The sequence below is a fragment of the Balaenoptera musculus genome, chromosome 9, assembly GCF_009873245.2.
Source record: "Balaenoptera musculus isolate JJ_BM4_2016_0621 chromosome 9, mBalMus1.pri.v3, whole genome shotgun sequence".
Taxonomy (NCBI): Eukaryota; Metazoa; Chordata; class Mammalia; order Artiodactyla; family Balaenopteridae; genus Balaenoptera; species Balaenoptera musculus.
This window is the reverse complement of record NC_045793.1, coordinates 98,591,265-98,608,521: the sequence shown is the minus strand read 5'-3', so window position 1 is coordinate 98,608,521 and position 17,257 is coordinate 98,591,265. Positions and strand designations below refer to the sequence as shown.

The 17,257-nt window shown below is 48.0% G+C and overlaps 1 protein-coding gene across 6 annotated transcripts in view; it reads right to left on the bottom strand.

The window, feature by feature from the left end:
• The window catches only part of CCM2 (CCM2 scaffold protein), a 60,449-nt gene that overhangs the window by 4,866 nt on the left and 38,326 nt on the right, over nucleotides 1-17,257 (bottom strand). For all 6 annotated transcript variants that reach the window (XM_036863418.1, XM_036863416.1, XM_036863419.1 and 3 more), the window contains 4 exons: nucleotides 6,489-6,572; nucleotides 5,258-5,441; nucleotides 1,750-1,886; nucleotides 713-848 (listed from right to left, as the gene is read on the bottom strand). In XM_036863418.1, the coding sequence (XP_036719313.1) occupies nucleotides 713-848; nucleotides 1,750-1,886; nucleotides 5,258-5,441; nucleotides 6,489-6,572 (541 nt within the window). The remainder of the gene's footprint in view (nucleotides 1-712; nucleotides 849-1,749; nucleotides 1,887-5,257; nucleotides 5,442-6,488; nucleotides 6,573-17,257) is intronic.

Below are 17,257 nucleotides of genomic sequence, written 5' to 3'. Positions count from 1 at the left end.
GCGTGCAGGGCCGGACTCTCCACGGAAAGACCAGAGGCTGCCTGCCACGGAGGCTACCGCTGCGCTGTCTCCAATACCTTTCTTTCCGTCCACCTGACTGACGGAAGCCACGGGTCCTCGGTATACTAAGCATTTGAAAAGTGGATGCCGCTGGTGTTTAGAAGATTGAGCTCAAGTGGGCTACCACTCAAAGGAAGCATCTCGTGCGTGCTCACAGATTCCGGAAAACGCTCCCCAGATGCCCACACGGAGGAAGTGGCTCTGAGCGCTGGGCCGGCTGCACCGCCTTCGGGCCCCTTGCTCTTCCTGCCACTGCCCCCCACCCCGCCCCGGGCAGGCCTCGTCTTGGAAGGGGCCCCATACCCACTCTCAGCCCCAGCGCTGGGAGCCCCGCCCGGCCCTGGGTTCTAAGTTTGGTAAAGTGATTTTGGCCAGGTGTGGTTCCAGAAAAAGTGTTTCCGGCCCCCCAAAGTTACGCAGGAAGCCACCAGGTGGCCTAAAGCAGGGAGTGGGGGGAACATGTGTGCCTGACTAAACTTGCAGATTAACGTGAACAGTGAAGTCTGGGAACAAAGGGCGTCGGCTCAAACCCCCCGGGACGCTGGCCACAGGGTCACCGCACAACAAGGCTGCCCAGGTGTTGTCCCGGGAAGAGCTCGCGGCAGAGTGAGCCCTGGTAGGAAGGGGCGGCGGGGCCCTCTTGCGCACGTACCACTGTGAAGGGACAGGTGGTGGGTGGGTGTCGAGGCCCCGTCAAATATGGCTCTGTCCAGGAAGTCGATGGTGGACTCCGTGTACACGATCTGGAAGACCTGGCCGAGTAGGGAGCACAGCTCTTCTGCGGCGACCTGCCAATGGAGGACAATGCGGAGCCTTCCTGGGCAGCTTCCGGGCATCCGACACCGCAGATGCAGAACGAACACCTGCCCCGAGGGCCTGACGCCTCCCACTGCCCAACGGGGCCGCAAGGACACCAGCCCACACCCAGGAAGCGGGCTGGACCCGCGAGAGCGTCAGCTGCCGGCCCTCCTCCTCCACCGCCCTTCCAGCCAGCGCCGTCTCCCCACTCCTGTCCCAGCCACGGGAAAGGGGCAGGGAGGGAACAGCACCCGTGCCAGGTCACACGGACGGCACTCCTGACACCGCGCAACTGTTTCACATGTGTGCCGTTAACGCAGGGTCCCATCTGGGGCGGCTCTGCCCCTGGGACACGGGGCAGTGTCTGCAGGAGCTTCCAGTGGGGACAGGCCAGTGAGGCGGCCCCATGAGGAAGAACTTCCCAGCGGGAGGGTGGGTGGGGCTGGGGAGAAGGGATGCAGATCAGAGGCTACCTAAGGCGGGGCGGCCCTGCTTTGGTCTCACAGATGTGAAAGCTTAACAGAAGGGTATCAAGGGGCTCCCCGAGGCTGGTGGCTCTTGGGTGGCCGAGGTGGGGCCCCAAGCCCCAGCTCCCCACTCCCAAGCATCTTCCCCAAGGGCACAGCCTGGGGTACAGACCACGGCCCCCGTCAGTGTGGGGAAGGGAGGGGTGAGGCCCACCAAGAGAAGAACGAACCAGCGGACTGGGAGCCAGTGGGACCTGGGGTGGGACCTGGGTCAGGTGCTATGCGGGGCTGGATCAGGATATAGGCGGGGCTGGCTCTGCTGTGGGTGGAGCCTGGGCAAGCTGTAGGTGGGGCTGGGTCAGGACATGGGGGGGATGGGCAGGCCGTGGGCAGGGCCTGGGTACCAGCTGCCAACCCTGCTCACCTTGCTCTCCGCGGCCAGGATCACCAGGCAGCATGCCTCCACAGGCCCCACTCCGCTCTCCGACAGGGAGCCTGCGGTGAGGCCTCTGGAACTTTCTGCACACAAACTCTGGCTGGGGGAGATGCCGGGGTCCTGGGCTGGGAAGTCAACACCGTGGCAGGTTAGGGCAGGTGTGGGAGCTCAACAGCAGGCTCTGGGCGGCCCCTACCTGACTCAGGTGGGAACAGGCCGAGCCAGGCGCACCCCCCTCGTCACCTTCCCTTCACAAGAGCACCCTCCCATCCTCACTCCCCTGCCACTGCCCACTCAGAGCCGTCACCTTACATGACCCTCCAGCATCTTTGCCAAAGACAGTGCGAGTATCTTAGGCTGAGATACAGAACTGCTAATATTCAGCTGCTTTTGATCGACACAAAAGCAAGCATCACAGGGTTCTAGTGACAAGGTTAATACACAGTCCTGACAAGAGATGGGGAAACGAGGCACAGGGGGCAGAGCGCCAGGCCCGAGGGTGCGTGAGGGGCAGAAGCCAGGTAGGGATCTAGACGTGAGAGCCCCTGCCTGTGTTCCTAACACTACCACACCGCCTCCTCACACGTAAGGTCTTGTGGGACGCGAGGGGGATTCCTGAAGTGGGAAGGGGGGCCTGGGGCCCAGGAAGCTTCTTCAGGAACAGGGCTCCAGGCCTGTCTGAGCGGATGCTCGGACACACCAGGGAGCAGGAAGTGGAGGTGAAGGTTTCGCTCCCCTGATTGCCGGGTAGCTCAGCGCGAGCCCACCCAGGAGGGAGACCACCCGAAGCTCAGACACGGCTGAGAGACGGGAGCCCAGGCAGGAACAGCCATGCTGGGGGCGGATGGGCCTGCAAAGACCGGGGCTCTGAGGGCAGGGCTGGCCGCACCCTGTGCGGAGGCTGAGCCCGTGAATCCCAGGGTTAGGCCCGGACTGCACCGTCCCACAGACCCACGGCCACAGGTGCTGAGCGGCACCCGAAGTGGAAACTACCCACAAGGTCTCAGTTAGGACAAAGAAGACTGAGTGAGCGCTCACTAGCGACTGCTACCCTGACCTCGCTGACGTGACGTCTGGACATAAAGACCTAAATGAAATACATTGGTAACGTTGATTTCACTTGTTCCGTTTTACTTTTTTAGAACATTTTTAGTAGCTTTGTGGCTCGCACCCGTGGCTGCTCTCAAGGAAGCAGGCATGTGGCTCCAAAGCCACGCAAAGCAAGCCCACTTCCAGTCCCCCAGCTGCATCCAGCCACAGTCCTACAGGCCGTCCCCACAGGTCCCGGTTCAGATCCACTGTCCACTCTCCTACATCTGCAGAAACATCCTTTAACGAGATGTCTCCATGCCCCCCGAGCTCTGCCTGCCACGCGGAACCTCCTGCAGCCAGACCTGACCCCTACCCCGGCCCCATGTTGTCCCAAATGCCAGCATAGCCCGGGTTGAAGGAGGCACACAGACAGCCTGCGGGTAGCAGGCACTTAGTAAGTGTTAGCTACCACTGCCGGCACCTGTGCTGAGGACGGCCGCGTGCATTACCTGACACACAGCACGCCTGATGGCACAGGGGCCTCTGAGGGACCAGGAGGGCCCTGGTCCGGAGGCTTCCCTTCAGGGCCATCCGCTAGAATGAGGAGGCCGCTCCAGGACACGGAATTCATTCTCTTCCTTTAACTTGAAAGCTCTCCAAGCCCTGGGTCCTGGTTTTCATCTTTTGGAAAGTTTCTCCTACAGAGCTCATTCTCTTAGAAATAACTCGGTTACCTGTTTTCCTAGTAATCTGCTCCATGGTTAACACTGAGAAATGTCCTGGACACAAGAAACCCAGGGCCAGCTCCCTCCTACCGGCCCAAAACGTCGGCAGGCCTGCAGCCAGAGTGCTCTCCTCATTGCTCAGTCCCTAGGGAGGCCCCCGGCCTCGGGCCTCCTGCGGGGACAGTCCCCTGGCAGGGCACGGCAGCTACCACGGCACTGGGCAGCACTGATGGAAGCAGTTACACAGCCAGTTCCTCAACCAGCCGGCCACCACCCACCCACCAGGTGACCATCTGCTCCCAGGTAGGCCACCAGCAGCAGTGGAAGTAAACAGAATCCTCCTGACAGGTTTACTGTGGAGATTAAACAAGATCATTCATGTCACACACTTTCTACTAGTTTGAGCCACCTTCAATTGTCATTTTTGTAGATTAAAATGCAGCTTCATGTTGTTCAACCGAAAATAATGCCTGTCATTAAATGGTAGCTGCTCACTGAACACAATACGGGGAAATGAGGAACCAGCAGAGCACAGAGGGGACCTCGCTCCAAAGTGCAGCACGACAGAGCAGGGGTGTGTGAGTGTGCGTGAGAACTAGCAAGTATGAATGAGAGTGTGTGAGTGTGTGGGACCCGTGTGAGCGCATGTGAGTGCGAGGATGTACCTGGGTGTTACAAGCACGTGTGGGGAGTGTGCGTGCGTGCGTCCGTGCTGTGTGTGACGCTGCGGAGGGGACACTAAGCCACAGCCACCCAGAGGAGAGGGGCTGTAGTAATCCCGGCAGCCACCTGCACAAACCGCTCCAGTTACCTGTGCACACGGGCCCTTGCACGGGAACCTCCTTGAAGCTCGAGGAGTCAGTAATGGGAAAGCTCACCAGGGCCCTGGCTCTTAAAAAGCCCTCGGATCCCCGTGAACTAACGACCTCAAGCAGAAATACGACTCTGCACTGCCGGAAGCACAGCGTGCGACCCAGGCCGGTCCAGTGGGCCACCCTCACGCCCCGCCACCGGCCCTTTGGGGCCCAACCCAGCCGCCGCCAGTGCCTAAAGGAGCCCAGGATGGGTCCGTGCCACAGCGACAACCTGAGAACTGCCCGCCGGAAGGGCACGGCATGTGTGAAACCGTGATTTCTCTCCTCATTTCTCAGGGACTTAGGCCAGGGCTCTGGACCCGCAGGCAGCCTGTCCGCAGTGCCAAGTAAGGCGGCGCTGCACCCTCATCGCCAGGTGAGAGGTGTGGGCTGGGCGAGGGGAGCTGACGGCTGGTTTAAGGTTCTCTCTGATTCTCCTACACGGACACACTCAGAACGTCTCGCAGACAGAGAGCTCCTTGCTGGTCTGGTCTCATCTTTGCTCCCCCCGCTTTGGGAAGACTGCCTGGCCAAAGGCAGGGGCAGAATGTTGGCTGGGCTGAGCTGAGGCCCACCCTCACCCTGTGGAGCCACCTGCGCCCGGGGCTCTAGCAGGCCTGGGTGCCAGAGGCCATGCCAGCATCCCGGACGGGGGCCGCGCTGAGTGACAGTGGCTGAGCTCAGCACCTGTTCCTCACAGCCTCCTGGGTCACTGCCCTTCTCTGGACAGAGGGCTTCTCTCAGGCACAGTGGGCAGCAGTGGCTGACCCACCGCTGTAGAAACTGTCTCCAGAGCTCCGTGAAATCCACGGACTCACTCCTCAGGACAGAGGCGTGGTCGGCATCTGCCAAGGACCCTCCTGACCCCACTCCCCAGGTCCATACCTGTCTTTAGGACCACCAGGTGTGAGGCGTCATCCCGCACGTAGGACACGGCGGCGATGTCATGGATGGGGACCCTGAGGATGGTGTCCTCCCCGTCCCTCCAGGCCAGCTTGACGTTGTAGGCAGACAGGCTGATGACAGCGTCATGCTCCTGGGTCAGGTGTCCGGGGAGCTGGTGGGCTCTCTGGAAGGAAGCACACAGCATCAGAAACACAGGGCCCGGCCACGGGCTCCCCTGGGGCCCCGTACCGTGTGTGGCACACGCAGCCCTCACAGCCAGTGCTGACTCATGGGCAGGGTGCTGCTCCCCTGAGAGCAGCCACGCTCGCTCCCAGGGCACTGCTGTGCTCAAACCACGTGGGGGGTTCTTCTGGAACCGCCTTTAGGCTCAGACCTGTGGCGTGTGGTTTGGATATCTCGAAAACGTGAATTGTGAAACAGCCCAGAACCACCAGGAGCAAGTCTGGAGAAGAAAGTTCATGTTCAGACTGAGGAACAGTCTTGATAGCCAAGGGCCAAGTGCACCCTTGACATGATGGGACTGGGTCATCCCTCACGGCCATGAAGGCCCAAGGTCAGAGGGCCAAGAGCTGGTGTCAGAGAACAAGGGTCAGAGGTTGGGGTTAGGAGGTGGAGCAAATTGAGGGTCAGAGGTCGGGGTTGAGAGGTGGAGCAGAATGAGGGTCAGAGGTTGGGTTAGGAGGTGGAGCAGGCTGGCGGTCAGAGGTCGGGTTAGGAGGTGGAGCAAACTGAGGGTCAGAGGTCAGGGCTGGGAGGTGGAGCAAACTGAGGGTCAGAGGTCAGGGTTGGGAGGTGGAGCAAAACAGGGTCAGAGGTCAGGGTTGGGAGGTGGAGCAAACAGGGTCAGAGGTCAGGGTGGGAGGTGGAGCAAACTGAGGGTCAGAGGTCAGGGTTGGGAGGTAGAGCAAACTGAGGGTCAGAGGTCAGCATTAGGAGGTAGAACAGGCCGAGGGTCAGAAGTCAGGGTTAGGAGGTGGAGCAAACTGAGGGTCAGAGGTCAGTGTTAGGAGGTAGAACAGGCTGAGGGTCAGAAGTTAGGGTTAGCAGGTGGAGCAAACTGAGTGTCAGAGGTCAGCATTAGGAGGTGGAGCAGGCTGAGGGTCAGAGGTCAGGGTTGGGAGGTGGAGCAGGCTGAGGGTCAGAGGTCAGGGTTGGGAGATGGAGCAGGCTGAGGGTGGTTAGGAGGACAGAGTCGGGCAGATGGGGTTACCTTTGCATTGTCTATGTAATGCAGGATTTCAGTCCTACTGGAGGGATTCAGGTATCCTGGGATGGACGTTAATTGACCTAAGTACTGAAAGAAAGTGGAGAGACAAAGTGCCGTGAGAAAGGGAAGATGAGGCAACACCACCACGGGCCAGCAGAGCACTGCGAGAGCCTCGTGCATCCCCACCACCAGGCCCCTCGGCCGCAGCCCCGGCTCGCAGCGGGGGGGCTCCTAAGGCAGCGCGCTCCAGGTTTTTAGCAAAATCTCCACCGGCTGAGGAGAACACTCCCACACTTCCCACCAGGCTGCATCAATGTGGTCATCAAAGGCCTGCAAAGGACACCGCAAAATTAGTTCGGTGAAATCTGGATTCTAAAAGGACAGACAAGGGACTTCCCTGGTGGGCCAGTGGTTAAGACTCCAGGCTTCCACTGCAGGGGGCCCTGGTTCAATCTCTGATAGGGGAACTAAGATCCCACAAGGCACATGGTGTGACCAAAAGATAAAAATAAAAATGAAAAATAAATAAAAGGACCGACAAGGATGGCTTGTGTTTCCAGGTCATGGTTGGAAACTGAAACAACGGTTCTGCACAACCTGCTAAAAGTAAAACGTGTTAAGTCACGAAGGGCCAGGCAGCTGAGCGATGAGCATAGAGAAATGAAGTGACACGAGGCCATGAAGCACCTGGCTAACAAACCTCAACGAAAAGGGCCCCAAGTGCGGTGCGGACACAGTGCTGAATCAGCTGTGTTCACGTCACATCTCCACCGATTAACACAGTTTTTAAATGTGATTTAACGGGTTACTGATTTCTCTTACAGCCAACATTTCTCATCCTCTCACTAACTCAAATGTTTAAGATCACTGTTAACAGGGTGACAACAGACTTCCTGTCTCCAGTTCGACGTCGTCACTCCTGTCCTCACAAGAAAAGAGCTGAACGAACTGAAAAATCAACATGTCTTCTCAGATCCATCAGAGAACAAGGTCACAGGGCAAGCTGCTGCCCCCAAAACTGGAGAGAGCAACGGGGGACAGAGAATATCACAGCCCCCGGGGAGAAGCCACAGGAGCCAGCCTGGGAGGCGCACCAGAAGGGGACTGACCAAGGTCTGGACATGGGCACGGACAAGCTTGAGACAAAACTCTGGGGGCCAGGCAGGAAGGCCTCTTTACCTCAGCTCCTTTTACCTGAATCACTACACCCAGCTTTCAACAAAAAATTACAAGGCATGCTAATAGGCAAAGAACACTGAACATACACGGCAAGCATCAGAACCAGACTCATGGCAGAGATTTTGGAATTATCAGACCAGGAATTTAAAACAACTATGATTAACATGCTAAGGGCTCTAATAAAGTGAACATCATGCAAGAACTGATCGGCGATGTAAGCAAAGAGATGGAAATTCTAAGGAAAAAAATCAATGGGAAATGTTAAAAACCAAAAACATTACAACAGAAATGAAGAATGCTTTTGATTCGTTCACCAGTAGATGGACACAGCTTGGAGATATGTCAGTAAAAACTCCCAAAACTGAAAAGGAAATAGAAAAAAGAAAAGAAGGGAAAAAACAAACCAAAAAAAAAGGAATAGAATATTGAACAATAGAAAATTACAAAAGGTATAACAAATGTGTAGTGGGACTACCAGGAAAAGAAGGGGAGAAAGAAACACAAGAAATACTTGAAGCAATAATGGCTAAGAATTTCCTCAATGTCAGACACCAAACCACAAACCCAGGAAGCTCAGAGGACATCAAGCAGGATAAACAGCAAAACAAAAAACAAAACCAAAAACTACACCTAGGCATATCATATTCAAATTGCAAAAAAATCAAAGACCAAGAGAAAACCTTGAAGTAAGCAACAGGAAAACACCAAATAGCACCTTACCTACATAGAAGAAGGGGTAATAACGATATCAAACTTCTCTTCAGAAACCATGCAAGCAAGAGAAGAGTGAAACACTCAGTATTGAAAGAAAAACCCACGAACCTACAATTCTACATCTGGTGAAACTGTCCTTCAAAAGTGAAGGAGAAATAAAGACTTTCTCAAACAAACAAAAATTGGGAGATTTCACGATTACCTGGCAGGAGATGTTAAGAGAATTTATTCAGAGAGAAGGAAAATGATTTGGTCAGAAATTGATCTACATCAAGGAAAAAACATGAGAGAAGAAATAAATAAAGGTAAAATAATACCTTCTACTTTACTTATTGTAGTTGATCTAACAGATAACAGTTTGTTCAAAAGAAAAACAGCAAGATGTATTGGGTAATTAATTTGGTTATAAGGTACCTGCACTACCTGTGAAGCAAGGTAGCGTTATTTGAAAACGGATTAAGATTAGTTGTAAATGTAAACAGCAAACCCTAGGGCAACCACTAAAAATATTTATAAAGAAGTATAATTGAGGGCCACAGGGTTCAAGATGGCGGAGTAGAAGGACAGGCGCTCACTCCCTCTTGTGAGAGCACTGGAATCACAACTAACTGCTGAACAATCATCAACAGGAAGACACTGGAACTCACCAAAAAAGATACCCCATATCCAAGGACAAAGGAGAAGCTGCAATGAGACGGGAGGAGGGGCACAATCACAATAAAATCAAATCCCATAACCGCTGGGTGGGTGAGTCACAAACTGGAGAACAATTATGCCACAGAAGTCCACCCACTGGAGTGAAGGTTCTGAGCTCCACGTCAGGCTTCCCAATCTGGGGATCCAGCAATGGGAGGAGGAATTCCCAGAGAATCAGACTTTGAAGGCTAGCGGAATTTGATTGCAAGACTTCGACAGGACTGGGGGAAACAGGGACTCCACTCTTGGAGGGCACACACAAAGTAGTGTGCACATCGGGACCCAGGGGAAGGAGTAGTGATGCCATAGGAGACTGAACCAGACCTATCTGCCAGTGGTGGAGGGTTTCCTGCAGAGGCAGGGGGTAGCTGTGGCTCACTGCGGGGACAAGGACACTGGCAGCAGAAGTTCTGGGAAGTGCTCCTTGGCGTGAGCCCTCCCAGAGTCCGCCATTAGCCCCACCAAAGAACCTGTACGCGCCAGTGCTGGGTCACCTCAGGCCAAACAACCAACAGAGAGGGAACTCAGACCCACCTATCAGCAGACAAGTGGATTAAAGTTTTACTGAGCTCTGCCCACCAGAGCAACACCCAACTCTACCCATCACCAGTCCCTCACATCAGGAAACTTGCACAAGCCTCTGAGATAGCCTCATCCACCAGAGGGCAGACAGCAGAAGCAAGAATAACTATAATCCCGCAGCCTGTGGAACAAAAACCACATTCACAGAAAGACAGACAAAATGAAAAGGTAGAGGACTACGTAACAGATGAAGGAACAAGATAAAACCCCATAAAAACAACTAAACGAAGTGGAGACAGGCAACCTTCAAGAAAAAGAATTCAGAATAATGATAGTGAAGATGATCCAGGACCTCAGAAAAAGAATGGAGGTAGTGATTGAGAAGATGCAAGAAATGTTTAACAAAGACCTAGAAGAATTAAAGAACAAACAAACAGAGATGAACAACACAATAACTGAAATGAAAAATACACTAGAAGGAATCAATAGCAGAATAACTGAGGCAGAAGAACGGATAAGTGACCTGGAAGACAGAATGGTGGAATTCACTGCCATGGACGATAACAAAGAAAAAAGAATGAAAAGAAATGAAGACAGCCTAAGAGACCTCTGGGACAACATTAAACACACCAACATTCGCATTATAGGGTTCCAGGAGGAGAAGAGAGAGAGTAAGGACCCGAGAAAATATTTGAAGAGATTATAGTCGAAAACTTCCCTAACATGGGAAAGGAAATAGCCACCCAAGTCCAGGAAGCACAGAGAATCCCAGGCAGGATAAACCCAAGGAGAAACACGCCAAGATACACAGTAATCAAGTGGACAAAAATTAAAGACAAAGAAAAATTATTAAAAACAACAAGGGAAAAACAACAAATAACGTACAAGGGAACTCCCATAAGGTTAACAGCTGATTTCTCAGCAGAAACTCTACAAGCCAGAAGGGAGTGGCACGATATATTTAAAGTGATGAAAGGGAAGAACCTACAAACAAGATTACTCTACACAGCAAGGATCTCATTCAGATTCAACGGAGAAATCAAAAGCTTTACAGACAAGCAAAAGCCAAGAGAATTCAGCACCAACAAACCAGCTCTATGACAAATGCTAAAGGAACTTCTCTGAGTGGGAAACACAAGAGAAGAAAAGGACCTAGAAAAATAAACCCATAACAATTAAGAAAATGGTAATAGGAACATACATATCAATAATTACCTTAAATGTGAATGGATTAAATGCTCCAACCAAAAGACACAGGCTCGCTGAATGGATACAAACACAAGACCCATATATATGCTGTCTACAAGAGACCCACTTCAGACCTAGGGACACATACAGAAAGTGAGGGGATGGAAAAAGATATTCCATGCAAATGGAAATCAAAAGAAAGCTGGAGTAGCAATGCTCATATCAGATAAAATAGACTTTAAAATAAAGAATGTTACAAGAGACAAGGAAGGACACTACATAATGCTCAAGGGATCAATCCAAGAAGAAGATATAACAATTATAAATATATATGCACCCAACACAGGAGCAACTCGATACATAAGGCAAATGCTAACAGCTATAAAAGAGGAAGTCGACAGTAACACAATAATAGTGGGGGACTTTAACACCCCACTTACACCAATGGAAAGATCATCCAGACAGAAAATTAATAAGGAAACACAAGCTTTAAATGACACAATAGATCAGATAGATTTAATTGATATTTATAGGACATTCCATCCAAAAACAGTAGATTACACTTTCTCCTCAAGTGCACACCGAACATTCTCCAGGACAGATCACATCTTGGGTCACAAATCAAGCCTCAGTAAATTTAGGAAAACTGAAATCATATCAAGCATCTTTTCTGACCACAACGCTATGAGATTAGAAATCAATTACAGGGGAAAAAACGTAAAAAACACAAACACAGGGAGGCTAAACAATACATTACTAAATAACCAAGAGATCACTGAAGAAATCAAAGAGGAAATCAAAAAATACCTAGAGACAAATGACAATGAAAACGTGACGATCCAAAACCTATGGGATGCAGCAAAAGCAGTTCTAAGAGGGAAGTTTATAGCAATACAAGCCTACCTCAGGAAACAAGAAAAATCTCAAATAAACAATCTAAACTTACACCTAAAGGAACTAGAGAAAGAAGAACAAACAAAACCCAAAGATATTAGAAGGAAAGAAATCATAAAGATCAGAGCAAAAATAAATGAAATAGAAACAAAGAAAACAGTAGCAAAGATCAATAAAACTAAAAGCTGGTTCTTTGAGAAGATAAACAAAATTGATAAACCTTTAGCCAGACTCATCAAGAAAAAAAGGGACGGACTCAAATCAATAAAATTAGCAATGAAAACAGAAAAGTTACAATGGACACCACAGAAATACAAAGGATCATAAGAGACTACTACAAGCAACTCTACACCAATAAAATGGACAGCCTGGAAGAAATGGACAAATTCTTAGAAAGGTATAACCTTCCAAGACTGAACCAGAAGAAACAGAAAATATGAATAGACCAATCACAAGTTACGGAGTTGGAAGTGTGATTAAAAATCTTCCAACAAACAAAAGTCCCGGACCAGATGGCTTCAGAGGTGAATTCTATCAAACATTTAGAGAAGAGCTAACACCAATCCTTCTCAAACTCTTCCAAAAAATTACAGAAGAAGGAACACTCCCAAACTCATTCTACAAGGCCACCATCACCCTGATACCAAAACCAGACAAAGATACTATAAAAAAAGAATACTACAGACCAATATCACTGATGAATATAGATGCAAAAATTCTCAACAAAATACTAGCAAACAGAATCCAACAACACATTAAAAGGCTCATACACCATATCTAGTGAGATTTATCCCAGTGATGCAAAGATTCTTCAATATATGCAAATCAATCAATGTGATACACCATATTAACAAATTGAAGAATAAAAACCATATGATCATCTCAATAGATACAGAAAAGCTTCTGACAAAATTCAACACCCATTCATGATAAAAACTCTCCAGAAAGTGGGCTCAGAGGGAACTCACCTCAACATAATAAAGCCCACATACAACAAACCCACAGCAAACATCATTCTCAATGGTGAAAAACTGAAAGCATTTCCTCTAAGATCAGGGACAAGACAAGGATGTCCACTCTCGCCACTACTATTCAACATGGTTTTGGCAGTCATAGCCACGGCAATCAGAGAAGAAAAAGAAATAAAAGGAATACTAACTGGAAAAGAAGAAGTAAAACTGTCACTGTTTGCAAATGCCATGATACTATACATAGATAATCCTAAAGATGCCATCAGAAAACTACTAGAGCTAATCAATGAATCTGGTAAAGTTGCAGGATACAAAGTTAATGTACAGAAATCTCTTGCATTCCTATACACTAACAATGAAAGATCAGAAAGAGAAATTAAGGAAACAATCCCATTCACCATTGCAACAAAAAGAATAAAATACCTAGGAATAAACCTACCTAAGGAGGTAAGAGACCTGTACTCAGAAACCTATAAGACACTGATGAAAGAAATCAAAGATGACACAAACAGATGGAAAGATATACCATGTTCATGGACTGGAACAATCAACATTGTGAAAATGACCATACTACCCAAAGCAATCTACAGATTCAATGCAATCCCTATCAAATTACCAACGGCATTTTTAACAGAACTAGAACAAAAAATCTTAAAATTTGTATGGAGACACAAAAGACCCCGAATAGCCAAAGCAGTCTTGAGGGAAAAAAATGGAGCTGGGGGAATCAGACTCCCTGACTTCAGACTATACTACAAAGCTACAGTCATCAAGACAATATGGTACTGGCACAAAAACAGAAATATAGATCAATGGAACAGGATAGAAAGCCCAGAGATAAACCCACGCACCTATGGTCAACTAAACTATGACAAAGGAGGCAAGGATATACAATGGAGAAAAGACAGTCTCTTCAATAAGTGGTGCGGGGAAAACTGGACAGCTACATGTAAGAGAATGAAATCAGAACACTCCCTAACACCATACACAAAAATAAACTCAAAATGGATTAGAGACCTAAATGTAAGACCGGGCACTATAAAACTCTTAGAGGAAAACATAGGAAGAACACTCTCTGACATAAATCACAGCAAGATCTTTTTTGATCCACTTCCTAGAGTAATGGAAATAAAAACAAAAATAAACAAATGGGACCTAATGAAACTTAAAAGCTTTTGCACAGCAAAGGAAACTGCAAACAAGACGAAAAGACAACCCTCAGAATGGGAGAAAATATTTGCAAACAACGCAACTGACAAAGGATTAATCTCCAAAATATATAAACAGCTCATGCAGCTCAATATTAAAAAAACAAACACCCCAATCAAAAAGTGGGCAGAAGGCCTAAATAGACATTTCTCCAAAGAAGACATACAGATGGCCAACAAACACATGAAAAGGTGCTCAACATCACTAATCATTAGAGAAATGCAAATCAAAACTACAATAATGTATCACCTCACACCAGTTAGAATGGGCATCATCAGAAAATCTACAAACAACAAATACTGAAGAGGGTGTGGAGAACAGGGAACCCTCTTGCACTGCTGGTGGGAATGTAAATTGATACAGCCACTATGGAGACAGTATGGAGGTTCCTTAAAAAACTAAAAATAGAACTACCATATGACCCAGCAATCCCACTACTGGACATATACCCAGAGAAAACCATAACTCAAAAAGACACATGCACCCCAGTGTTCATTGCAGCACTATTTACAATAGCCAGGTCATGGAAACAACCTAAATGTTCATCAACAGACGAATGGGTAAAGAAGATGTGGTACATATATATACAAAGGAATATTACTCAGCCATAAAAAGGAACGAAATTGGGTCATCTGCAGAGACGTGGATGGACCTAGAGACTGTCATACAGAGTGAAGAAAGCCAGAAAGAGAAAAACAAATATCGTATATTAATGCATATACGCATTATGTGGAATCTAGAAAAATGGTACAGATGAACCAGTTTGCAAGGCAGGAATAGACACAGGTGTAGAGAACAAACATATGGACACCAAACGGGGAAAGCAGGGGCATGGATGGTGGTGGTGGTGGTGGGATGAACTGGGAGATTGGGATTGACATATATGCACTAATATGTATAAAATAGAGAACTAATAAAACCTGCTGTATAATAAATAAATAAATAAAGAGAAGCCACCATAATGAGACGCCCACGCACCACAACAAAGAGTATCCCCTGCTCACCGCAACTAAAGAAAAGCCCGCACGCAGCAACGAAGACCCAATGGAGCCAAAAATAAAATAAATAAAATAATAAAAAACAAAAAAAACAAGAAGTATAATTGATATGTTAAGGAGAAACAATGGAATTATAAAAATGTTCAAATAAAACCAGATAAAGCAGAAATAGAGTAGAAGACAAAACAAACAAAGAACAAGAGCAACAAATAGAAAACAATTACAGGGCTTCCCTGGTGGCGTAGTGGTTAAGAATCCGCCTGCCAATGAAGGGGACACAGGTTCAAGCCCTGGTCTGGGAAGATCCCACATGCCGCGGAGCAACTAAGCCCGTGCGCCACAACTACTGAGCCTGCGCTCTAGAGCCCGTGAGCCACAACTACTGAGCCCACGTGCCACAACTACTGAAGCCCGTGGCGCCTAGAGCCCATACTCCGCAACAAGAGAAGCCACCGCAATGAGAAGCCCGCGCACCACAACAAAAGAGTAGCCCCTGCTCGCCACAACTAGAGAAAGCCCGCGCACCGCAACAAAAGAGTAGCCCCCGCTCGCCACAACTAGAGAAAGCCTGCGCACAGCAACGAAGACCCAACGCAGCCAAAAATAAATAAATAAAATTAATTAATTTTTTTTTAAAAATTAAGAAAATAACTACAAATATGGTAAATATTAATCCAACTATGTCAATAATCACTTTAAATGTGAATCATCTGAATATACCAATTAAAAGACAAAAACTGTCAGACTGGATAAAAAATTCAAGACACAAGTATATGCTGTCTATAAGAAACTGACTTTAAAGAGGGGTATTACATAATAAAAACATAACAATCCTTAATGTGTATGCACCTAACAACAGAGCTTCAGAAACACATGAGGCAAAAACTGATAGAACTACGGGGAGAAACAGATGAATCCACTATTACAGCTGAAGACTTCAACACCCCCCTCTCAGAAATGGACAGAAAATGACAGATCCAGCAGGCAGAAAATGATTAAGGACAAAGGTGAACTCAACATCTTCCACCAACTGCATATAACTAACATCAACAGACTACTTCATCCAACAACAGCATTCAACAGAATACACATTCTTCTCAAGCTCACATGAACATTCACCACGACAGAGCACATTCTGGGCCATAAAACACACCTTAACAAATTTAAAAGAACAGAAACCATACAAAGTATGTTCTCAGATCCCAACGGAATTCTTTCTTTTTTGGCGGCACTGTGCGGCTTGCAGGATCTTAGTTCCCTGACCAAGGATTGAACCCAGGCCCCCTGCAGTGGAAGCACAGAGTCCTAACCACTGGACCACTAGTGGAATTCCCTGAAAGACACAATCTACCAAAATTCACATAAGGAGAAATGGATAATGTGAATAGGCATATAAGCTATTAAGGAAATTGAATCAATAATAACTTTCTAAAACAGAAAGTATCAGGCCCAGACAGATTCACTGGTTAATTCTACTCAACATTTAACGAAGAAACTATACCAATTCTCTATAATCTCTTCCAGAAAATGAAAAGAGAAAACACTTCCTAACCCATTTTTTGAGGCAGCATTACCTTAGCATCAAAACCAAAGATACTACAAGAAAGGGAAGACCAATATTTCTCATAAAATAGATACAAAAATCTTCAACAAAATATTAGCAAATCAAATCCAACAACGTATAAAAAGAATTATAAACCAAAATCAAGTGGGATTTATCCCAGGTATGCAAAGTTGACTCTACATTCAAAAATTATTTAATGTGATCCACCACTTTAACAGGCTAAAGAGAAAAATCATATGGTATCAATAGATGCAGCAGAAGCATTTGACAACCTCTAATATTCATAACAAAAACTCTCAGCAAACTAGACATAGAGGGGAACTTCCTCAACTTGATAAGGAACATGTACAAAAAACCTACAGCTAACATCAATACTTAATGGTAAGAAGCTCTAAGATTGCCTGAGACCAGGAACAAGGAAAGGATGTCCCCTCCCACCACTGCTTTTCAATACTGTACTGGAAGTCCTAGATAATGCAGTAAGACAAGAAAAGGAAATAGAAGGTCAAGATTGGGAGGGAAGAAATCAAACTGTCTTTGTTTGCAGATGCCCTCTCTGACTGGGGAACCAAGCAGGCAGGTTACTCTGGGATTACCAAATGCAAGCAAGGGAAACACAGAGGCCTGAGTCAGTTCACCTACTGCTGTGCCAGGCAACCACCTGCCCACAGAGAAGAAAACTGGCGCAGAGAGGAGAGGGACTGGCAGAAGCTCACACAGGGCACAGTGGCAGATACAGGCTGAGTCTAGGCACAGTCAGATGAGCATCCTGAACTTCAGAACAGCTGCATTCAGAAGCTGTTCAGTGTGTGCTGGGTAGCCCCAAAGGGAAATGCA